Source organism: Eschrichtius robustus, chromosome 6 (genome assembly GCF_028021215.1).
Source record: "Eschrichtius robustus isolate mEscRob2 chromosome 6, mEscRob2.pri, whole genome shotgun sequence".
NCBI classification, from domain to species: Eukaryota; Metazoa; Chordata; class Mammalia; order Artiodactyla; family Eschrichtiidae; genus Eschrichtius; species Eschrichtius robustus.
Genome location: NC_090829.1, coordinates 30,830,249 through 30,857,184, shown reverse-complemented (window position 1 = coordinate 30,857,184; position 26,936 = coordinate 30,830,249). Strand labels below are relative to the sequence as shown.

The window sequence follows — 26,936 nt, the reverse complement described above, 5'->3', positions numbered from 1 at the left end:
GAACTGAATGGCAAACTATACAATGAATAAACTTAAGAAGAGTATATGCAGTGATAACGTCAACAAAAATGCTGAAAGCAAGGCAGCAGTGCCTTTTTCCCTTTGTAAGAATATAAAAGTAAAGGCAGGGAGAGAAAAGTGGTAAGTTGTTTTGTTAGTGGATACCTGAAGTTATTAATAATTAATAACCGCAGCAACAGCAAGCAGTTAACACTTGTTGAGCCATAGCACTTAGCACTGTGTGTCAGGCACTATGCCCTTTAGATGCTCTAAATCAGTTAACCTTTGCAATAATCCTATGAGGTAACTACTGTTGTTATCATCCCTATTTTAAAGAGGAGGAAACTAAATCTCAAAAGAGTTAGGTAACTTGCCTAAAGTTATACATAGCAGGCATGTAATCCCAGGAAGTCTAACTCCAGACCCTACATTCTCAACCACTATGCTACACTGCCTCTGCCAGACCAAAAAAAACACAGGTGAAGAACAAAATGGGCAACAAGAAGAGAAATGGACATTTACAAAAATGAACAAACCAAAATGTTAGTCTAAAAGGCAGTTAAGGTTGATTCCAAAATTTGATACAAATATTTCAAATGATAAGTTGTCAATGGAACCTGTCATAATTTTTACATTCAAACATAGACCAAAAAGAGTTACACTGATCAATCAGACTTTATCAGCTAACATTCTCCTAATGTGTGACAGATTAATTTGTTTATATCAACAACTTTCTAGGATGTTAAAAAATAGCCACTGCCCTTTTCTCTAATGCTTCATTAGATCATTCTTCTAAAATCTACCAGTAACTTTCACATACAGGCCACATTTAATTCTTTTTTCACAAATAGTTGGAGATTACTCTCCTCTTATGCAATAAAACATCCTTACCATTCATTACTCATTATTTTAAGCTCCTTTAACATTCTGCTCTGAATACACTTGTCTCATTTCATGTGGGATCTGTTTAAGTACTAGGATGGATAGATAAGAACTGAGTCCCCACTCAAGTAATTAATATCTGGAAAGAACTAACAGATCCAATTAAGACAAGAGAAAACAAAGTAAAAACAACATGCAGTACAAATGCACAGAACAGAGAAAATTATTCTATGTGAGGCAGTAACAGAAAAGGTGATGTTTGACTTGGTTCTTAAACTTTACTATACTTCACTATGGTGCCAAAAACTAAATATACGACTGTAAGTGATCTGACCAATATAACAATACAGAGGAACTATCACACTTTAACTGTTCTAGATATTATATGTCTATTGATGCACTGTAAAACTAAATTAGGGGCTTCCCTGGTGGCGCAGTGGTTGAGAATCTGCCTGCCAATGCAGGGGACACGGGTTCGAGCCCTGGTCTGGGAAGATCCCACATGCCGCGGAGCAACTGGGCCCGTGAGCCACAACTACTGAGCCTGTGCGTCTGGAGCCTGTGCTCCGCAACAAGAGAGGCCGCGACAGTGAGAGGCCTGCGCGCCGCGATGAAGAGTGGCCCCCGTTCGCCGCAACTAGAGGAAGCCCTCGCATAGAAAACGAAGACCCAACACAGCCAAAAATTAATTAATTAATTAATTAAAATAAAAAAAAAAAAAGATTCGAGGACAAAACATTAGTATATTAACCATTCCAAGCTTCAGGACATCTGCCAATTTGATAGCCAAACCTTGCATGTCTTTCTGTACATCACTCAAAGTTATATACTAATTAAAAGTTAAGGCTTTAACTGGATTAAAAGGAAACGTTTTTAAAATCCTCCTCACAAATTAGATATTACATCTATAGCATTATTCAGAGCAGTAACTAAATATCCTTCATCTCAAAGTTACATCTCACTTTGTACACTCTGCTAGAATTCTCCCCAATAACCTTTTCTGGTTATATATTTTATCAGTGACTTAGATTTTAGATTTAGTAAAATCTGATTAAAAGATGTCATAAAAATATAATAACTAAAAATGTTAAAAGAATACTTAAAAGTGCTAAGTCAGCAATGTAGTAGTTTAGACCAACTTTTTTTTTTTTTTTTTTTTGGCTGCCTTGGGTCTTCGTTGCTCTGCGCGGGCTTTCTCTAGTTGCGGTGAGCGGGGGCTACACTTCGTTGCTATGCACGGGCTTCTCATTGCGGTGGCTTTTCTCTAGGCATGCAGGCTACAGTAGTTGTGGCTCGCGGGCTACAGTAGTTGTGGTTCGCGGGCTCAGTAGTTGTGGTGCACGGGCTTAGTTGCTCCACGGCATGTGGGATCTTCCCAGACCAGGGCTCGAACCCGTGTCCCCTGCATTGGCAGGCAGATTCTTAACCACTGCACCACCAGGGAAGTCCCGAGACCAACTATTTTTAAAACATTATTTCTGAAAAAGCTCACAGGCATTAGAAACAAAATTTAACTCATTTTAATATTCTAAAACTGTCAAAGTTTTAATTAAAAAAAGTCCCAGACTACTATACTTGTTTATTAATTGCACTGAGATTAAAAGTGAACAAAAAAAAGCAAGCATATTTACACAATGTTGATACGTAGTTCTAAAATCACTCATCTTAATAATTTCCTCAAATGAGAATTTTTATGTGATTTGTTTTAATGGATTTGATAATTAACCTTTATCAATCACCTACTGGATGCTAAGCTGAACCTCCACTTCCCAGCCATGATGGAATAACAAGGGCTAGTTTTAACCTCTTGCTTTAATTAACTAGAGAACCAAAAAAAAAAAAGATATGAAACATCAGCTTTCAAACACTGGACAACAAATAGCACAAAACAGTGATTCCTGAGAAAAGGAAACAAATGAGATGAGCCCTATAAAAACCTTAGCTCACTGCCTGGAGAGATTTCAGGCCTCAGAACAGGGCAGGGGAACCCAACAGAGTCTGGTAGTCTCAATAAGTTGAGGAGACAATTCATAACTTGGGGAGGTCAACGCAGCTAGATTTTGTGGGACACAACACTGGGGAGGAGCGAACTGCAAAGAGAGCTCCAGATATATGTAGAGGCATCCACTCAAGTCGTTGGCTGAGTAATAAGCTGCATACATATGTGAGGGAACTACCAAAACTAAGAAAGAACCATGAGAAAGGAGTAAACAGAACAATCCCTGGAGTTCACACAGGGCTGGGAACAGTTTTACACATAGCATGAAATAGAGTCCTCAGAAGACTCCTGCCTCAGAAGTAAGCCACATTAGCCCTAAGCATTTGAAGCAAATGAAAATAAAGTTACAACTTACCAAAATTTGTGGGACACAGCTAAAATAATATTTAGAGAAAAATTTATAGATCTAAATACCTATATTAGAAAAGAGGAAAGTTTTCAAATTAATGACCTCAATGTTCATCTAAAGAAACTGGAAAAAATAAGAGCAAATTAAACCCAAAATAAGAGAAGGAAGGAAATAATAAATAGCCACTTTCCTCACACTAGTCTACTGGATATGTACTATTACAGACAAATAGGTAGACCTAAAGAAGCTGAATAACTTGCCCAGTGATAGAACCAGAATTTGAAGTCCAGTAACTCTGACCCAAAAGTCCAGCTTCTTCCCATTTTAGTACACTGCTCATCTTCACAAAGATATGAATTAAACCAAAACTAAGTTCAAAGCTTCCCTATTCTCAGCCCAGCACTCTAATAATTTTGGCATTGTGCTAATATTATCACCACTTCTATGACAGAACTTATGTGCTTATTAAAATCATTAGCATTCTGTTTATATTTTTTTCTCCTTTTTCTTATACCTTCCTATTTTCTCCTATAATCCCAGCATCTTTCATGAGATGGTATAAAAGTCCACAAGGTGGTTTATAGACAACTGGTGTTCCAAGTTATTTGTTGCTGTTGTTAACTATCATTACTAAACTGAAGTCCCAGAATACACAGATAGCTTTATAGTTACAACTGAGGATCACAGATCACAAAGGCATTATCATTCCCATTTCAGAGAAGACACTTAAGCGTCAAAGAAGATAACATGCCCAATTAACATTCCACTGTTAATCTGAGTCAAACCTAGAGCTGACTCAAATGATGGTCCTTTTCTTCAAAACACTGTCTTTCAAATTTAATATAAACACAAAAAGAAAATGATTTTGGTGAGATTAGTGGGACTACAGATTATTCCTTAAAGTTATTATTTCCATTATGATATTTGTGCTAAACAAATACACTTGGAAAAGAAAAAAAGCTCAAACTATTTAAAGAGGAAAATACCAGGTGCCAAGAAGGGAAATGGTAGCATCGAACCATTTCGATGTAACTAAAGTACTTGTTACTCTCGAGTACATCCTAGTGTAACATTCCCCTTCCTGGTTTTATATTTATCAACTTTTCAATTTATAAATACTGAATATAACTCTTATATCTACTCATATTGGTAAAATTGTTCAGACAGGACTGAGAAAAAATACTCTCACAAAACTGCAATGATTTTGAGTGCACATACTTCCACAATATTTGATATGGTTGGTAATCACTCAATTTTTATAAGGTGAATCACATAAAGAAGGCTCAAACTAGAAATCCTCTTAACTAATGGGACCTAATCAAACTTAAAAGCTTTTGCACAGCAAAGGAAACCATAAACAAAACACAAAAACAACCTACAGAATGGGAGAAAATATTTGCAAATGATGCAACTGACAAAGGATTAATCTCCAAAATACACAAACAGCTCATACAGCTCAATATCAAAAACAAACAACCCAATCAAAAAATGGGCAGAAGACCTATCCCAAACAGGCATTTCTCCAAAGAACACATACAGATGGCCAAAAGGCACATGAAAAGATGTTCAACATCGCTAGTTATTAGAGAAATGCAAATGAAAACTACAATGAGGTATCATCTCATACCGGTCAGAATGGCCATCATCAAAAAGTCTACAAATAATAAATGCTGGAGAGGGTGTGGAGAAGAGGGAACCCTCCTACACTGCTGGTGGGAATGTAAATTGGTACAGTCAGTATGTAAACTGAAAAACAGTATGGAGGTCCCTTAAAAAACTAAAAATAGAACTACCACATGACCCAGTAATCCCACTCCTGAGCATATACCCGGAGAAAAGCATAATTTGAAAAGAATTATGCATGCACCCCAATGTTCATTGCAGCACTATTTACAATAGCCAAGACATGGAAGCAACCTAAATGTCCATCAACAGAGGAATGGATAAAGAAGATGCGGTACATATATAATATACAATGGAATATTACTCAGCCATAAAAAAGAACAAAATAATGCCACTTGCAGCAAATGGATGGACCTAGAGATTGTCATAGTAAGTGAAGTTAGACAGAGAAAGACAAATATCATACGATATCACTTATATGTGGAATCTAAAAAGAAGGGTACAAATGAAACTTACAAAATAAAAGCAGAAACAGACTCATAGACATAGAAAACGAACATGGTTACCAAAGGGGAAAGAGGGGGAGGGATAAATTAGGAGTTTGGAATTAACAGATACACACTACTTTCTACAAAATAGATAAACAACAAGGTCCTACTGTATAGCACAGGGAACTATATTCAATACCTTGTAATAACCTATAATGGAAAAGAATCTGGAAAAGAATACACACATACATATGTATGTATCTATGTGTAACTGAATCACTTTGCTGTACACCAGAAACTAACATAACATTGTAAATCAACTATATACCTCAATTAAAAAAAAGTAAAAATACAAAATAAATTTTAAAAATAAAAAACAAAAATGTACTGGCAGTTCTTTTCAGGGCAGTGAGGGGGAAAAAAAGAAAAGGCATCCAAATTGGAAAGGAAGAAGTAAAATTATCTCTATTTGCAGATGGTATGATCTTGCACATAGAAAATCCTAAGAAATCCACTTAAGAATAATTAGAACTAATAATCAAGTTCAGCAAGGTTGCAGAATACAAGATCAATATAAAAAATCCATTTATGTGTATTTCTATATACTTACAATGAGCCATCTGAAAAGCAAACCATGAACACACAATATCGTTTATAATAGTAAAAATAATAAAATATATAGTAATACACTTAATGAAATGCAAGACCTGTATACTAAAAGCTACAAACCTTGTTAAAAGATATTAAAGAAGATCCAAATAAATGGAAAGGGTTCATGTTCACAGATCAGAAGACAATATTGTTAAGATGACAATACTCCATAAATGTAGGATTTCGATACAATCTGTATCAAAATCCCAGCTGGATTTTTTTTTTTGCAGAAATTGACAAGGTGATCCTAAAGTTCAAATGGAAATCCAGGGTACCCAGAAAGGCCAAAATAATCTTGAAAAGGAGAACAAATTGGAGGATCCACACTTTCCAGTTTCAAACTTACTGGTATATAGCCATGTAATCAAAACAGTATGGTGCTGGCATATAGACAGACATATAGATGAATGGAGTAGAATACAGATTCCAGAAATAAACCTTCATATTTATGATCAACTGACTTGTTTTTTACCAGGGTGTCATGATAATTCAATGGAAAAAAATAGTTTTTTAAACAAGTGGTGGCGAGGCAACTGGATATACACGTGCAAAAGAATTACATTGGGTCCCTACCCAATACTATATATAAAAGTTAAATCAAAATGAATTAAAGATCTAAACCTGAGAACTAAGACAATAAAAGTCCTGGAAGAAAACATGCATAAATCTTCATGACTTTGGATTAGGTACTGGTTTTTTAGACATGATACTACCGAAAGCATAAACAGTACGAGAAACAACAGACAAACTGAATTTAATCAAAATTTAAAACTTTTGTACTTCAAAGGACACCATCAAAAGCCATTGAAACAAACTAAATGGATGAATTTATGGTATGTGAACTATATCTCAATAAAATCGTTACTTAATAAAAACATGAGGACGTGAGGCTGGTCACTGAATCAGACGGTTTTTAGCATGACTTATGATTGTACCTTAAGTACTCCTGTTTTTACGATTAATGTTGTTTGTTAAATTCTTACCCAAAAAAGTAATATCTGTTGAATATATATATCACCTAATACAAGGTCATCTAGAAACACGTCTCATGAATGCTCTTGAAGTGGACAGTCCCTTTGCACAGGCTCCAGTCCACTGTCACCAGGGATAACTACTGTTTTTGCAGATAACAAGACATTTTTATCTGATGGAGATGCATTCCTCCTTTTTCTTTTTTGTTTCCTAGATCACACTGGGTAGGTAGAAATATATTCCAAACGCTTAATTGATCACCTCTTGGTTTTAGAGTATTGGCCATCCTATCTAAATATAATTTATCTTGCTGAACATCTACTATATCTTTCCTTATATCATCAAAATAACATTAACTTGATTGCAAATAGAATTTCACATTTAATGTAAATTAACAAATATCTTCTCCCAAAGTTTACTACTTCAAACTAATCTGTAGACATAAATAATTTGCTAGTGATCTTATCGTTAAAAAGAAAAAAAGGAGACGAGGGGCAATAAATCATGGTGTCTAGGCTAAAGCTAGGAACTAAGATCAACAATTCCTTTTTCACTCAAATTGATGTTGAAAGATTTAAATAAAGAGAAATCATAAGAGATCTGGTTGACAATCCTTTGGTTTTTCTATTGTCAAATTTAAATCTTAAAAATTACAACATAATTGACAAAAATTTAAAGACTGTAGCCTTGAGTTTTACTTAACATAGAAGTAGTTGTCAGGATTTTGATTTTACGATAGTCAAGCTCTATGAAGAAAAGTCCATCTGGTACATGCTTCTCGTTCAGCATATACAGATATTGCTTCACTCAGTGGATATTACCTTGACATTTTAGAAAACAAAATGCGCCCTCTGGTGGACAATACCTTTTAGTTAATATGTTACATACCGCTCCACCAGCATACCCACGGCACACCATTATCATTCTTAAGAAAAAAAAAACAATCAAGAATTCTCACTTCAGTCTGAACCAACAGAGTCGAAATTTAGAAGATCAAAACACTGGTATACTTGTAGGACTTGCTACATCCAACAAGATAGTATCTTTAAAAACAAGAGGAATTTTAAGTGGATTGAGCTTACACTGTAATTACATGTCCTGTAAGATGGCCTTCTAAACTGCCATATAATCAGTACACGCCAGTAAGCAATATTTATTAGTATTTTGTATTCTGTAGTGCTTGGCAGATCCTCTAAGAACATAAAAGCTTTAAATGTGTTAATCAGTTACAGAATTCTTAACAAAATCTTTGATAACAAAAAAGTTCAGAAACAAATACAGAAAGTAAATCTGTGAAAACTTAAGAGACAGCAAAGAAATTCTCCTTCAGTTTTGCAAACAAAAGTGAAACCTGAGTAAAAGGAATTGTTTTGTAATGAAGCCAAAAACACACTGTTTTCTAAAAAAAGAAACAAAGACCTTCGATCATTCATTACTCACTATATCATCTGCTGTTTGCAATGTTATCATCATAACTCAGTCATAGTTGAGCACAATCTATTGATAGTTAACTAAAGTTGAATATAATCTGGTTATCAATCTGATTAGGGGGGTCAGGACTTAAAATTACTGATGGAAATGGTCAGATCCTAACTACAGAAATTATTTCAATATTCAGTATTCAAAGAGAATGGCAAATAGCACGAAGGGGTAGTGCAGGTAAACAGATAAAAGTAGGGAGAACAATACAAAATAATAAGTGTTGGTACTGGTATTAGTTTTTCTGTTAATTTCAAAGGTGATGATCACTGACTTATTTATTAAATGAAATAAGAAATATACTAAATGTGGGAAAAATAAATTATTTCATCACGGCAAACTCTCACTTACAGCAGAAGGAATATACTATCAAAATCTCCAAATTGGTCAGAAACTCATACACCAGCCATACACAAGTTTCCCATTTCCTTGCTAGCCACTGAAAGACTTTTTTTTTCACTAACCCGATGAGTGTGAAATGGCATTTAGTTATACTGTACACAAGAAGACATTTTTAAGGACGTTCACTGCAACACTATATAGCAAAAAACTGACATCTTACATATCTACCAACAAAAGAATAAAAAAATAAATTGTGGCATATTTATAAAATGGAGTACTATTCTTTAAAATGAATTAAGACTATATAATAACATAAATTTCAAATATAGTGTTAGATGAAAAAAGCAAGTTTAAAAGCCTGACCAAACAAAGTTTAAAAGCAGGCACAATAGTGTTTATAGATGTTTATATAAGGTAACATGTTTTATAACATTAAATGGAAAATATATACATAAATTTCAGGGTAACGATTATCTATAAGGGGGAAGATAAGGGAATGGAATTGGAAGAATAAAAATAATGTTCCAATGGAATTGGTGGCATTTTATTTCCTCTTTAAAAAATGGTAAAATATTAACATCTAAGTATCAATAGTAGGTATATTGGATGTTCTATTATTCCCTTACTCTATTCTATGTTTGCAATATTTCATAATTTTTAAAAGTTAAAAGCAATCTAAATGTCCAATGACACAGGGAATTGGTTACATTATGGTATAATTCAAGTGTCACAATAAATTGCAGAATTTCTACTGATGATATGAATACATATATTTTTACACGAAAAGATATCCATGATATTGGATATGTCGTGATATTGCCAAATTTTAAAAAGTTGCAAAATAACATATATAAATGCATAAAATAAAGGCATAAATGTATCTATGAAAACTCACATAGTTGGACTATGATCTCTTGGTTGTGGAATTATTTATGATTTTCATATTCTTCTTTATACATGTCCTATATCATCTTAATTTTTATAGTGACCATATATTACTTTTATAATCAGAAAAATATTTTTTCATGGGCAAAAGAATTAAAAAATTACCTTTTTACCACATCAGATTGAGAAAGCCAGCAAGAAAATCTAATGAAAACTATGAAGTGAACAAACCACAAAAATGCCCAGTAATGAAACAGGGATGTATGCAGGGGAGCTGTGTTGATTTATGGTATCAGATACCTAAGCCTCCGCTGACTTCCAAGGTGGTAGGAGAGTAAACAGAACAAAGCGGGTAGGTCCAAGGAGGGTGGAAGAGACTAGGGACCAAACTGTGGAACAAAGGAAAAGAACCAAGGTTGGATTTTGGGAATTCCACATAAGATGGGTGGGATACGTGTAGATTTTCCCATGCATGCTTCTCAGGCCCTCCACTTTATGCTCTCTCCCTGCCTCCCCACTTCCAAGTGATAAACTGTCATAATGAAATAATTCTTCATTATTTTCTACATCTCTCATAATAAATGAATGAGCAATCATCACTTTTGAAATTAACAGGAAAAGGTTTATTTTATAAGTTCAAAAGTCACTGAAGAAGCATTCTTTGAATATGATCTAAGTTTGTACATTTGAAAATGTCTTCATATTTTAGAATTCTCATTTTATGTACAGCCAGGTGGTTTTACTCCTTATTTTGATGGTGCTATTTCCTTATTTTTCCTTTGAAAAGGAGACTCTGACCTCTGACCTTCCTCTTCTACAAATAGAAGGTGACACTGCAATAGTTAATAGTTCCTAGGAGTGAGGAAGCCAAGCACATTCACCCTTAACCAGACTTCTTCCTATCACAAAACTGTCAAGCGTTCTGGGAGGGAAAATACAGTAGCTGGTATTGAACATCTTCCCTACAAAGAACGCAAAGGAAGTCTCACAAATAAGGCATCCAAACAACCACTTTTCCTTGCAATACTTGCATTTTCCTTCATAGCAAAAAAAAAATCTCTCTTCTAATCTCAAGCCTTTACATTAAACAAAATCATTTCTTATAAAATAATCCTAAAACTAACTAGTAAATTAACTTTCAAAGAATAATATAGTTTGTGAAAAATTAACTGGTGATGATATAGGGTATTAATTTAAGAATAATGATGAGGAAAAATAAATCATTTATCATATAAGGAAACTTTTATTTGTGCCTTTGTTCTATATATTAGGAATGATAGTCAAGGACAAATCTGCATGTCATGACCTTTATCCTCTATGCCTTCTCATCCACATGAAGAACTTAGGCTGAGTAACAGATTACAAAAACACTGTATACAATGATCATGGTAAATCTAGCCCAAAAGGTATTTTGCTGAAAACAAGATTTACCATTGATAGGAATACTCAGGAAATCTGATACTAGGCTTACTTATCAGAGATAAACCTTGGTTTGAATTTTTAATAATCATTATTATTCCCTCTACCTATCAAGGCACTTCTTAAAAGTACAGAAACAAGAAACCTAGAAAAGCTTGATCTTCCTGAGACTGGTCTTCAATGTATAACTGAATTATTCCATGATATTGATAATAAACAGAGTCTAGCAAGAAACCTTGCTAGCATTACAAATCTACACGGTAAAATCTTGACTATGCAATAATGATGCTTTAGTAGTTGGTTATTCATTTCAAAAAGATAAAAATAGAGGCCTATTTTACACTATACAATAAAATAATTCTGGGTACATTAAAGACCTCCTAAGCATGGAGTTGGGGGCATGGGAAAAATTTACAAATTTTGGACTAAACAGAGGAAAGTATTTCAAGACCTCAGGGTAGGGAAGGATTACTTAAGATACAGAAAATGCAAAACATCAAAAAGATGTCCACATTAAAATTTAAACTTAGGCATAATTTTAAAAGGCAATTTAAAGTTAAAAGGCACAGGGCTTCCCTGGTGGCATACTGGTTAAGAATTCGCCTAGCCAATGAAGGGGACACGGGTTCGATCCCTGGTCCGGGAAGATCCCACATGCCGTGGAGCAATGAAGCCTGTGCACCACAACTACTGAGCCTGTGCTCTAGAGCCCGTGAGCCACAACTACTGAAGCCCATGTGCCGCAACTACTGAAGCCCACGTGCCGCAACTACTGAAGCCCACGTGCCTAGAGCCCGTGCTCTGCAACAAGAGAAGCCACTGCAATGAGAAGCCTGTGCACCGTAACGAAGAGTAGCCCTGCTCGCCACAACTAAAGCCCATGCACAGCAACGAAGACCCGACGCAGCCAAAAATAAATAAATATATAAATAAATTTATTTTTTAAAAAATACATTAACCAATTAAAAAAAAATGTGAGCTGTTATTTAAAAAAAAAAAAAGTTAAAAGGCCCAGAGAAGAAAATATAAGGCAATATAAATAAAGGATTAGTGTCTGGTTTCCTACAAATCAGTACTTTAAAAATTAACAAACCAATACAAAAATGAGTTAAAAAAAAAAGACAATTTAAACTAAAAGAAACCTGATTGACCAATAATACTATAAAAAGATGCTTGATCTCACTAATAATTCAGGAAATCCCAAGTAAAAGCAGTAAGATACCACTTCATATCCATCAAGTTGGCAAACATTTAATTTTGACAATACCAAGTCTTGGCAAGGATGTGGCAAAAGAGTAATACTTACATGTAGGTTTTTCCTTTAGTGAAGGAGGAGAGGGAATGGGGTTACAACACCAAACCTAGAGGTTAAAGACCTTCTGAAGTGGACTCTCAGTAATGAACTCCTTGTGAGTATCTAACTCTGGACAATGACCACACCATACGACCATACGACATTTCATTGCCAGGTCTCTCATAAGGTATTTAGATTTAAAGGAACATACTGATGCCATACGTCTTCCCTTTTGATCTGAGCCATTCTCAAAAAAAAAAAAAAAAAAAGAAAAAAGAAAAAAAAGGTTTTCTGGAAAAGGTACCTGCCAAAACAGCCAATTAAAATGTATAACTGAAAACAAAGAGTTTCCCTCAGGTAAAAATATCAAATCTTTCTTTTAAAACTTCTACAACACTAACATGCCGTATTTTAATCCTTGCAAGATTCACATTTTTACATTAAAGCTCAAATAGCTAAAATTTTCTTTGGTTACTATTAGCTTAATATTGGGGCATATGTAAATGGAATGTAAATACAGAATTTCAACTGATATGTGTTATACTATGTATATCTGATCTCTGACAAATGGTGGAATCCAGTGATACTATAAAATCTACAGAATACAGAACATAAGCCTACAAAAACTATCCCAACTAAACACTCTGGCCAAAGTTTAAAAGTTAAAATATTTCTCAGCTATATCTCTTAATAACATACAATATTTTTAAATTAACTTGGTTATATTTTTAACACAGTCATTTAATTAGTTTTATAGACATTACACTACAGTAAGCCATCCCCACTTTATCATCAAGTCCTCCTTGTAAACAATAAGAAGTAGGCTAGCATTTGTGAATTCTGATTCTGGGCAATGGCAAGCCAGTCACAAAAAATATAAAAGCTACCCATAATGATCCAACAGTTTATTAGAATACTCTCTTTACTATCACTGTATTTTACCTCCTGGGCTCACCCTATATTGTCACAGTACAAAAGCAGGCAGACATTTAACACTATTTTTTCTCAGGCAGTGAATAAATACAGTTGTCAAAATTCCTTTTAAATGTAAACTAAATTTATAATAACATAGAGGAGCAACAATAAGAATATGGTTATAAGGAGTTTATGGAACTCTTTAAAACAAGCTTACTAAGCAGAAAGGTTCTTCAGTGAAAAGGGATTGTCTGACTCCTTATGCAGAATGGAAGAAAGGATGCCAGCTCAAAATCACTGGTAATCAGAGAAATGCAAATTAAAAGAAGATAATCCTTTTTGCCCATCAGATTGGCAAAAGTTAAAAAGACTGATAATATCCAGTGTTGGCAAGGGTGTAGGGAAATGGGTATTCTCATACACATTAGTACAGCTTTCTGGAAAAATAATTTAGTGTATCTAAGAAAATTTTAGATATACATACCCATGGAATCATCAATTAACACTTCTAAACCTCTATCCTAGAGAAATAACTGGACTTTGGATAAGAAACCGAAATATCTGTTAATAGAAAATGACTAATAAACTATGGTCATGCATATTACAGAATACCATGCAGTGCTCAACAGGAACATTCTTTCCACAGCTGTGGAAAACTCCCTAAGACACAATGCTAATGTGGGGGGGGTGTGTCAGATACAAAGTAACACCGTAGCGGATACCTTCCATTCACAGCGCCCGCATCTTCCCCCATGCTAGGAACCCCACCTCCCCAAAGCAGACTAAAACAACAAAAATAACAACAACAACTACTATGTATTGCCCACCCTCCCTCATAGCCAGGTATTTCACTAAAGCATATGGCTAACTATGGAGAACAGTATGGAGGTTCCTTAAAAAAAAAAAAAAACCTAAAAATAGAACTACCATATGACCCAGCAACCCTACTACTGGCATATACCCTGAGAAAACCATAATTCAAAAAGAGACATGTACCACAATGTTCACTACAGCAGTATTTACAATAGCCAGGACATGGAACCAACCTAAATGTCCATGGACAGAAGAATGGATGAAAATGTGGCACATATACACAATGGAATATTACTCAGCCATAAAAAGGAACGAAATTGAGTTACTTGTAATGAGGTGGATGGACCTAGAGTCTATCATACAGAGTGAAGTAAGTCAGAAAGAGAAAAACAAATACCAGATGCTAACACACATATATGGAATAAAAAAAAAAAAAAACGGTACTGATGAACCTAGTGGTGGGGCAGAAATAAAGATGCAGATGTAGAGAAAAGACTTGAGGACACAGCAGGGTAAGGGGAAGCTGGGACGAAGTGAGAGAGTAGTACTGACATATATACACTACCAAATGTAAAATGGATGGCTAGTGGGAAGCGGCTGCATTGCACAGGGAGATCAGCTCCGTGCTTTGTGACCTCCTAGAGGGGTGGGATAGGGAGGGTGGGAGGGAGGCTGAAGAAGGAGGGGATATGGGGATATATGTATACATATAGCTGATTCACTCTGTTGTAGAAGAGAAACTAACACAACATTGTAAAGAAATTATACTCCAATAAAGATATTAAAAAAAATGGGTGAAGGAAAGAAAGGAAGGAAGGGAGGGAGGGAGGGAGGGAGGGAGGGAGGAAGGGAGGAAGGAAGGAAGGAAAGAAGGAAGGAAGAAAGAATATGGCTAGTAACTATGTGGTCTAGAGTCTGTCAATTAGAAAAATCCAGGTGTTAGATCTGAGGAAAACAGTTTGGCAAAGGGTATCTCTTTGATTAGCTTGGGTAGCAACAGAGGCAGATTGTCTTAAGACCACAGAGGCTTCCTGATCAGAGAAAAGGTGATGTGTTTTTCTCTGGGGGTCAGTGGCTGCCATCAATCTTTCATCAGGCCAGTTCTACAAGGTGCTTCTGGGTTTTGTTCCTGAAACAGTTTGGAAAATGCTTCTCCAGGCTATGACACTCTGAACATCTTTATCCCTTCATAAATCCCTTTCTAGATAAATTAGCTAGAATGGGTTTCCTTATAAAAATTAAGAAACCTTTCTTATTCACAAATGATAACCATTTATGACCTTTACAAGTTCATAAATTTATGAACTAAAAAGCACTACATATTTAGAAAAGGATCTAAGAGCACATTAACACCCTGATGCTGAACTCTGAAGAGGAAGTGGCATTAATATGTATAGATGAGGAAGGGGTACAGGAAGGTTTTTTCCTTTTTCCTCTGTATACTTCTTTTCTGTTTAAATATTTTTACAGGGGACTTCCCTGGTGGTCCAGTGGTTAGGAATCCGCCTTCCAATGCAGGGGACATGGGTTCGATCCCTGATCAGGGAACTAAGATCCCACATGCCATGGGGCAACTAAGCCCACATGCCACAACTAGAGAGAAGCCCACGCACTGCAACGAAAGATCCCACGTGCTGCAGCAACTAAGACCTGACACAGCCATAAATAAATAAATAAATAAATAAATAAATAAATAAATAAATATTTTTTTAAAATTTACAATGACAAATAGTTATACAACGTTGGGAATTTTTTTAATAATTTAAAATGTTTAAAAAATTAAAAACTGATACGTCCCTCTTGGAGATACCTGCTATCCTGAGAATAACAGTTTTATGGTACTTAAATAAGGAATTTTAAGAAAGTTAGAACAGGAATCCATCTTGGCTGAGAGATACATGTGCCACCATGAAGGACCCTGAGTCAGACCAAATATGGGCCAAGCAAGATAATTGGCCAGAGACAACCCGAAAACTAACCCCGTTACCATAAAACCTGAGACCTCGAGCCAAGTGGCTGAGCAGTTCTCCTGGGTTCCCTCACCCTGCTGTTCTCTACCCGGGCTCCCCTTCCCAATAAAGTCTTTTGCTTTGTCAGTTAAAAAATAAAGAAAGAAAGAAAGAAAGAACAAACTGAAAACTTTCTGTGGTACATATATATACAATTTCATGTATTCTAACTTACATAACATAAAAATCTTATATTATCTTGGAATAGGGAAGGAACTTCTAAGCATGACTCCAGAGGTAGAAGGGAAAGATAACAATATTTAACTACATAAACAAAACTTCTGACACTTTAAAATTAAAAGATGAAGGACAAACTGAGAAAAACGATCTGAGGCATATATGGCAAACAATAGATTGGCACTTTTAATATATAAAGTATTCTTACAAATCAATAAGAATGGACATCTTAATTTAAAAATGGGCAAAGTGTATTAGCAAAAACTGGACAAGCTAAATATCCACTGTAAAAAAAGTTAAACAAAACAATGTTCAAAAATACACAGTATTTCATGATATGGCAAAACCATGCAGCCACAGCAAATAAAAACGCAGATCCTTGTCTATTAGCATGAAAAGATGTTCTAGATTTAGGGGCTTCCCTGGTGGCGCAGTGGTTGAGAATCCGCCTGCCAATGCAGGGGACACGCGTTCGAGCCCTGGTCCGGGAGGATCCCGCATGCCGCGGAGCAGCTGAGCCCGTGAGCCACAGCTGTTGGGCCTGTGCTCTAGAGCCCGCGAGCCACAACTACTGAGACCACGTGTCACAACTACTGAAGCCCGCGTGCCCGGGGCCTGTGCTCCGCGGCGAGAGAGGCCACTGCAATTAGAAGCCCGCGCACCGCAACGAAGAGCCACAACTAGAAAAAGCCCTCGTGCAGCGGCGAAGACCCAATGCAGCCAAAAATAAATAAAAAATTTTAAAAAAAAAGATGTTCTAGATTTACAATAAAGTAAAAAAGGCAGGTAACTAAGTGGCATATTTCTATTAGCATTAAATATAGATTCATTATATATGTACATATATATGCAAATATATTCGTACCTATATATGCACATGTATATCTACAAACACACACGGCACATATTCTAGAAAACAGGTCTAAAATATATACCAAATGTTAACAGCAGCTAGTTCAGAATAATACAATCATAGGTGATTTTTACTTTCTTCATACCTTTTGAATAATCTTTACAAATGAACATGTATAAGTTTTATGATAAGTAACAGAAATATTTTCATTCTTTAAACAAATAAAGAGAAATAAAGATCACTTTATTAAATATCCTGTACCTTTAATTATATATTACTATTTTCTTACCTTTAAACCTTCAGCTGGAAGTCTATAACCAAATCTTGCTGGAAGGTCATCAAATGTCTGAGACGCGTTTTCAAAATTATACTGAATACAAAATTAAAAACAATCAGGTTACAACCAATGTACACATAACATTAAAAACAAAAAGTCTGTCAAATTATTTAAGTTGTCACTTCCACGATTTTGATTTACTATCACAGCTTATCACAATAAAATCAACTTTGTAAATGCACATCCACTAAAATAGAAAGGAATGTATACAATTTACTACATAAACAACTGCTTAAATTGGATTCTGATTTCATGTAATTATTATTAAACAGAAGCAATAATTGTATAACATTAAACCACCTACTGTTTTTCTGAGTTTTTCCCCATAGACAATTCCCTAACAAGAAATTTTCTAGACAGATTATTTTCCAGCAAGAGTTCCATTTTATTTTCTCTATAAGGGTCTGATATAATAGAAGAGATTTACAGGATTTCTGACAATAGCTTTGAAAGATGCCTTTCCCCCAGAGAAAGAAGGAGTATCAAATCATACTTTTAAGATACTGCCATTTTTTAAGTAATCTGAACACTTTTATCCAGGGCTGAACAATGAAAGGACTAAACTCAATGAAATACATACATAGAGAGAGCTGAAGGTATTCAAGCTCTTTAACAACTTTCCCCTTCCTTATAGATACAGATTCCTATGCTACAATATTTATCAGTCCTCTATCTGTGCTGTGCTTTTAGAAGATAATAATAATAATTGTGAAGTGAGCTTGCTGTATTATTTAAGATGCTATATTCAATGTGCTTTAAAGAAAACAAGAGAAACAAGGAAGATAGATGAACGAAGCAAGGATAGTAAACAAGTAACTTTTGAAACACAGGTGAAATTTGTATGATATATCAGAAGTTAAGATACTTGTCAGTAAACTATAGGCCAAAGACAGAAAAACTAGAACTCATTTGTTTTGAATATAGATTAAAAGGATGGAACAAAGCAAGAATGTTATGTATAGACAGCAAAAGATGGAAGGATGAAGCAAACCTTAAATATTCACAAAGCATGGATTAGGTCACACATCCAGATTGATAGCTATGTGGTCCTTAAATCAAACACCCACTGGTGATCCTCATTCTAGCCTCATGTGCCATCTCCCTGAGATACCCGGATAAACAGCCCTGTAGGTTAACAGCCAACTACAGCTATGTTCAGATGTAAAAACCTCAAGTCTCTCCACCAGAGCAGACAAACACTGGATCCAGACACCTTCCATCTGTCAAGTCCCCTTGCTCATCCTCAATTCAGGTCCTGGTAACCACACTGTCACCAGGCAAAACTGATACAGCATAGAGACTAGGCAAACTAAAAACAGAAAACACAGGATTCAGGTAGTGTGGCTCTTGCCTCCCACCCGCATCCTAACCTGAGTGTATTAACATACCCATCTTTTACCTATGCTTATCACTGTATGTTTGTAATTAATTCAATAAATCGTGTGATTCAAGCATCTGAATTTGATTGCTGAAACTATCCATTCTTTTACCTCTGGGATAATCAGCCTGGCAGTATACCTGGAGGCCAGCAATGCTTCAGAGTAATTTCCTACTTTAAAAATAATTCATATTTGCAGAGTGCTCTATGGTTTACAAAATGCTTTGGAGTCAAAAAGTGCTTTCATATTCATTATCACAATGTATCATTTAATCTCTTAATTAAAACATCTTTCTTTAATTGATTCAATTAAATTATGATCAGCTTTGAACTTGACAAAGTCATTTAACTCCTCCAAGGCCAAAGACACCACTGTAAAATAAGTGAATAGATCTAGATCAACACAGACAAACCAAAAAAAAAAAATACAGATGTGTACAGGCAATACTTTTTTAAAAATGTACTTTTAAAATTTGGAAATGGAGAGGACCTGCAGGTGGAAGGGGAGAGGCAGCACATCCGAAGGGGGTCCTCTGGGGTGTGGAGTTCCGGACTTTGGAAGCTGATAAAGAATTCGTATGGTCTTTGCGGAAACTTCTCCAGGTGACAAACCCAGATCGCACACAAGCAGTCAGTTTGGCTGTGGAAAGCTGTGTGGCTGACAGGGTCTTGGTGCTCTGGCCAGGTGTCAGGCCTGAGCCTCTGAGGTAGGAGAGCCGAGTTCAGAACTTTGGACCGCCGGAGACCTCCCGGCCCCATGTAACATCAATCGGTGAGAGCTCTCCCAGAGATTTCTGTCTCAATGCTAAGACCCAGCTCTACACAACGGCCAGCAAGCTCCAATGCTGGACACCCCATGCCAAACAACTAGCAAGACAGGAACACAACCACACCCATTAGCAGAGAGGCTGCCTAAAATCATAATAAGTTCACAGACACCCCAAAACACACCACCAGATGCGGTCCTGCCCACCAGAAAGACAAGATCCAGCCTCATCCACCAGAACACAGGCACCAGTCCCCTCCACCAGGAAGCCTACACAACCCACTGAACCAGCCTTACCCAATGGGGGCAGACACCGAAAACAACGAGAACTGGGAACCTGCAGCCTGTGAAAAGGAAAAGGAGACCCCAAACATAGTAAGTTAAGCAAAATGAGAAGACAGAGAAATACACAGCACATGAAGGAGCAAGGTAAAAACCAACCAGACCAAACAAATGAAGAGGAAGTAGGCAGTCTACCTGAAAAAGAATTCAGAGTAATGATAGAAAATATGATCCAAAATCTTGGAAATAGAATGGAGAAAATGCAAGAAACGTTTAACAAGGACCTAGAAGAAATAAAGAGCAAACAAACAATGATGAACAACACAATAAATGAAATTTAAAATTCTCTAGAAGGAATCAACAGCAGAATAACTGAGGCAGAAGAATGGATAAGTGACCTGGAAGATAAAATAGTGGAAATAACTACTGCAGAGCAGAATAAAGAAAAAAGAATGAAAAGAATTAAGGACAGTCTCAGAGACCTCTGGGACAACACTAAACACAACAACATTCAAATTATAGGGATCCCAGAAGAAGAAGAGAAGAAGAAAGGGACTGAGAAAATATTTGAAGAGATTATAGTTGAAAACTTCCCTAATATGGGAAACGAAATAATCAAGTCCAGGAAGTGCAGAGAGTCCCATACAGGATAAACCCAAGAAGAAACACGCCAAGACACATATTGATCAAAGTATCAAAAATTAAATACAAAGAAAAAATATTAAAAGCAGCAAGGGAAAAGCAGCAAAAAACATATAAGGGAATCCCCATATGGTTAACAGCTGATCTTTCAGCAGAAACTCTGCAAGCCAGAAGGGAGTGGCAGGACATATTTAAAGTGATGAAAAGGAAAAACCTACAACCAAGATTACTCTACCCAGCAAGGATCTCATCCAGATTTGATGGAGAAATTAAAACCTTTACAGGCAAGCAAAAGCTAACAGAATTAAGCACCACCAAACCAGCTCTACAACAAATGCTAAAGAAATTTCTCTAGGCAGGAAACACAAGAGAAGGAAAAGGCCTACAATAACAAACCCAAAACAATTAAGAAAATGGTAATAGGAACATACATATCAATAATTACCTTAAATGTGAATGCATTAAATGCTCCAACCAAAAGACACAAACTGGCTGAATGGATACAAAAACAAGACCCGTATATATGCTGTCTACAAGAGATCCACTTCAGACCTAGGGATACACAGAGACTGAAAGTGAGTGGATGGAAAAAGATATTCCATGCAAATGGAAATCAAAAGAAAGCTGGAGTAGTAATTCTCATATCAGACAAAATAGACTTTAAAATAAAGACTATTACTATCAGACAAAATAGACTTTAAAATAAAGACTATTACAAGAGACAAAGAAGGACACTACATAATGATCAAGGGATCAATACAAGAAGAAGATATAACAATTGGAAATATTTATGCACTCAACATAGGAACACCTCAATACATAAGGCAAATGCTAACAGCCATAAAAGGGGAAATCGACAGTAACACAATAATAGTAGGGGACTTTTAACACCCCACTTTCACCAATGGACAGATCATCCAAAATGTAAATCAATAAGGAAACACAAGCTTTAAATGACACATTAAACAAGATGGAGTTAACTGATATTTACAGAACATACCATCCCAACACAACAGAATACACTTTCTTCTCAAGTGCTCATGGAACATTCTCCAGGATAGATCATATCCTGGGTCACATATCAAGCCTTGGTAAATTTAAGATAATTGAAATCATATTAAGTATCTTTTCCGACCACAACGTTATAAGACTAGGTATCAATTACAGGAAGAAAAACTGTAAAAAATACAAACACATGGAAGCTAAACAATATACTACTTAAATAACCAAGAGATCACAGAAGAAAGCAAAGAGGAAATTTAAAAAAACCTAGAAACAAATGACAATGAAAACACGACTACACAAAACCTATGGGATGCAGCAAAAGCAGTTCTAAGAGGGATGTTTATAGCAATACAATCCTACCTCAAGAAACAAGAAAAATCTCAAAAAAACAACCTAACCTTACACCTAAAGCAATTAGAGAAAGAATAACAAAAAAAAACCGAAGTTAGCAGAAGGAAAGAAATCATAAAGATCAGATCAGAAATAAGTGAAAAAGAAATGAAAGAAACAATAGCAAATATCAATAAAACTAAAAGCTGGTTCTTCGAGAAGATAAACAAAATTGATAAACCATTAGCCAGATTCATCAAGAAAAACAGGGAAAAGACTCAAATCAATAGAATTACAAATGAAAAAGGAGAAGTAACAACTGACACTGCAGAAATACAAAAGATCATGAGAGATTACTACAAGCAACTATATGCCAATCAAATGGACAACCTGCAAGAAATGGACAAATTCTTAGAAAAACAAAACCTTCCAAGATTGAACCAGGAAGAAATAAAAAATATAAACAGACCAATCACAAGCACTGAAATAGAAACTGTGATTAAAAATCTTCCAACAAACAAAAGCCCAGGACCAGATGGCTTCACAAGCAAATTCTATCAAACATTTACAGAAGAGGTAACACCTATCCTTCTCAAGCTCTTCCAAAATATAGCAGAGGGAGGAACACTCCCAAACTCATTCTACGAGGCCACCATCACCCTGATACCAAAACCAGACAAAGATGTCACAAAAAGGGACTTCCCTGGTGGTACAGTGGTTAAGAATCTGCCTGCCAATGCAGGGGACATGGGTTCAAGCCTTGGTCCGAGGATCCCACATGCCGTGGAGCAACTAAGCCTGTGCACCACAACTACTGAAGCCCGTGCACCTAGAGCCCGTGCTTCACAACAAGAGAAGCCACTGCAGTGAGAAGCCTGTGCACCACAACAAAGAGTAACCCTGCTCGCCGCAACTAGAGGAAGCCCATGCGCAGTAACAGAGACCCACTGCAGCCAAAAATAAAATACAAATTAATTAATTAATTAAAAAAAAAAACTACAGGTCAGTATCACTGATGAACATAGATGCAAAAATCCTCAACAAAATACTAGCAAGCAGAATCCAACAACACTTTAAAAGGATCACACACCATGATCAAGTGGGGTTTATCCCAGAAATGCAAGGATTCTTCAATATATGCAAATCAATCAATGTGATACATGGTATTAACAAGTTGAAGAATAAAAACCATATGATCATCTCAATAGATGCAGAAAAAGCTTTTGACAAAATTCAGCACCCATTTATAATAAAAACCCTCCAGAAAGTAGGCACAGAGGAAACTTACCTCAACATAATAAAGGCCATATATGACAAACCCACAGCAAACATCGTTCTCAGTGGTGAAAAACTGAAACCATTTCCACTAAGATCAGGAGCAAGACAAGGTTGCCCACTCTCACCACTATTATTCAACATAGTTCTGGAAGTTTAGGCCACAGTAATCAGAGAAGAAAAAGAAATAAAAGGAATCCAAATCAGAAAAGAAGAAGTAAAACTGTCACGGTTTGCAGATGACTTGATACTATACATAGAGAATCCTAAAGATGCTACCAGAAAACTACTAGAGTTACTCAATGAATTTGGTAAAGCAGCAGGATACAAAATTAATGCACAGAAATCTCTTGCATTCCTATACACTAATGATGCAAAATCTGAAAAAGAAATTAAGGATACACTCTCATTTACCACTGCAACAAGAAGAATTAAATACCTAGGAATAAACCTACCTAAGGAGACAAAAGACCTGTATGCAGAAAACTATAAGACGCTGATGAAAGAAATTAAAGATGATACAAACAGATGGAGAGATATACCATGTTCTTGGATTGGAAGAATCAACATTGTGAAAATGACTATACTACCCAAAGCAATCTACAGATTCAGTGCAAGCCCTATCAAACTACCAATGGCATTTTTCACAGAACTAGAATAAAAAATTTCACAATTTGTACGGAAACATAAAAGACCCCTAATAGCCAAAGCAATCTTGAGAAAGAAAAACGGTGCTGGAGGAATCAGGCTCCCAGACTTCAGACTATACTACAAAGCTACAGTAATCAAGACAGTATGGTACTGGCACAGAAACAGATATATAGATCAATGGAACAGGATAGAAAGCCCAGAGATAAAACCACACACACGGTCACCTTATCTTTGAGAAAGGAGGCAAGAATATACAATGGAGGAAAGACAGCCTCTTCAATAAGTGGTGCTGGGAAAACTGGACAGCTACATGTAAAAGAATGAAATTAGAACACTCCCTAATACCATACACAAAAATAAACTCAGAATGGATTAAAGACCAAAATGTAAGGCCAGACACTATAAAACTCTTAGAGGAAAACATAGGCAGAACACTCTTTGACATAAATCACAGCAGGATCCTTTTAGACCCACCTCCTAGAAAAATGGAAATAAAACCAAAAATAAACAAATGGGACCTAATGAAACTTAAAAGCTTCTACACATCAAAGGAAACCATAAACAAGACGAAAAGACAATCCTCAGAATGGGAGAAAATATTTGCAAACGAAGCAACTGACAAAGGATTAATCTCCAAAATTTACAAGCAGCTCATGCAGCTCAATATCAACAAAACAAACAACCCAATCCAAAAATGGGCAGAAGACCTAAACAGACATTTCTCCAAAGAAGACATACAGATTGTCAACAAACACATGAAAGGATGCTCCACATCACTAATCATTAGAGAAATGCAAATCAAAACTACAGTGAGGTATCACCTCACACCGGTCATACCCAGCAATGCCACTACTGGGCATACACCCAGAGAAAACCATAATTCAAAAAGGGTCATGTACCACAACGTTCACTGCAGCACTATTTACAATAGCCAGGACATGGAAGCAACCTAAGTGTCCATCGACAGATGAATGGATAAAGAAGATGTGGCACATATCTACAATGGAATATTACTCAGCCATAAAAAGAAACGAAGTTGAGTTATTTGTAGTGAGGTGGATGGACCTAGAGTCTGTCATACAGAGTGAAGTAAGTCAGAGAAAAACAAATACTGTATGTTAACACGTATATATGGAATCTAAAAAAAAAAAAAAAAAAAAAAATTGGTTCTGAAGAACCCAGGGGCAGAAGAGGAATAAAGACCCTGAGATAGAGAATGGACTTGAGGACACGGGGAGGGGGAAGGGTAGGCTGGGACGAAGTGAGAGAGTAGCACTGACATATATACACTACCAAATGTAAAAGAGATAACTAGTGGGAAGCAGCTGCATTGCATGGGAAAATCAGCTTGGTGCTTTGTAACCTCCTAGAGGGGTGGGATAGGGAGGGTGGAAGGGAGCCGCAAGAGGGAGGGGATATGGGGATATATGTATACATATAGCTGATTCACTTTGTTATACAGCAGAAACTAACACAACATTGTAAAGCAATTATACTCCAATAAAGATGTTAAAAAAAAAGGTGTACATAATATTTTTTTTAAAAAATTTAAGTTTTGGTAATAAAAACTAAGAAAACTAAAAAGAGTTCTTCCCACTTTCCTTGCTTTATTGATAGAGAAAGAATTTATGGGTGCGTTTTATAAACTTATGAGCTTTACGTCTCTTTTTGGTGATGTAACTAATTCCTTTTCCACATCGATGTTTCCCTGAGTTGCTGAATTTGACTGACTTTTTACTGCACCTGAGGATGGATCAAGGGAGGTTGTTCGGTGGGAAGGACAGCCTATAGATCACAGGACATAGAGCAATGGTTTTAAGTGAGTCTACTAGAAACATTTCTAATTGTGTGGGGTAAAGTTATCTTTTTCATTTTGGTTTCAATGGGTTGAATGACTTTTCACACTTATTATTGATTTGACATTAGGTCTGAGAATGTTAACTAGATTCTTATGTAGATTGCTGGTTTGGATTATATCTCGAGAATTAGTACTAATGCATTTGTTTGATTATCATGATAATTATACTCTCTTTCTCCCCATTTTCAGAAATTATTCCAGAGATAAGAGCATAATAAATTACGTTTAAGTTGAAAAATAAAAAAATTAGGAAATGGAAAATCTACAACTGTACTAAAGTACCCTTTTACCACTTCCTATTACTTTTCTTATTTCTTATTACTGAGTTCACTTTTTTGGTTAGAATTTCAGAAATAAAATATCTAGCTTGAACTACAGTACTTGTAACACTGACTTGGAATAAGTTTTGTTATTGAGTGAGACTCATTTTGAAACTGCTTTGTCTTTCCTCAGGAAAGCAATTGTTAACTTTGCTCACACTGCTTTTTACAATCACATTGTTTAAATTAAAAAAAAAAAAGTTTATATCATGAACAAGACAAACAAAAACATCTTTAATACAAAAGTGCTTTCTTTTTTAGTATGGTGGGGGGCAGGGGGAACGCTGCTGCTCATGAAATTAAAGCACACTCACTGTTAAAATTTTTGAAACAGAAAAAAAAATTATTCCTCTCTGGAATCCCACTCTCAATGATTACCATGTTGCGACTTGACTTGTTTTGAAGAGGTCTTTTCTTAACCAGTTCTCTTCTTTGACAGCAGCCTTAACAGAAGGTTTAATTCAATTCAGAAAGTAACAAATAGCTAACAATTATGGAGCATTTATGACATCATGCTAAACACCTGACAGGTATTCACTTATTTAATCCTTATGACAATCCTATAAAGTCAGCCACTATTATCATCATCCCCATTTTACAGATTGACTGACTACAGAATAAAAATACTCCGCTTGAAAATAACTTGCTCTAGTAAATAAGAACCAGGATTCTAATCCAGGCAGTCTGGCCTCAGATCCCTGGCTCTTAACCCATTGCCCTACACTGTCTCTCCTCCAATCCCATTTTCATAAGTAAACTGAAATTTAAGAGATGTTAGGTAATTTGCCCAAGGTCATGGAGCTACGGAGTGGTAGAACTGGAATTCAACCCAGACTGTAACTCCCATTGCTGGAGCTCTTAACTACCTTGCTATATAATCCAATCCATTCACACCACCAACCACTGGGTGTTTCTCTCCTAACTCTGCCCACTGACCCCCAC

General features: G+C 35.9%; 1 protein-coding gene across 3 annotated transcripts in view; it reads right to left on the bottom strand.

Annotated features, from left to right (window-relative positions):
• The window catches only part of RNF13 (ring finger protein 13), a 157,503-nt gene that overhangs the window by 87,388 nt on the left and 43,179 nt on the right, over nucleotides 1–26,936 (bottom strand). For all 3 annotated transcript variants that reach the window (XM_068546088.1, XM_068546087.1, XM_068546089.1), the window contains one exon: nucleotides 17,440–17,520. In XM_068546088.1, the coding sequence (XP_068402189.1) occupies nucleotides 17,440–17,520 (81 nt within the window). Of the gene's footprint in view, nucleotides 1–17,439; nucleotides 17,521–26,936 lie in introns of those variants that run through there.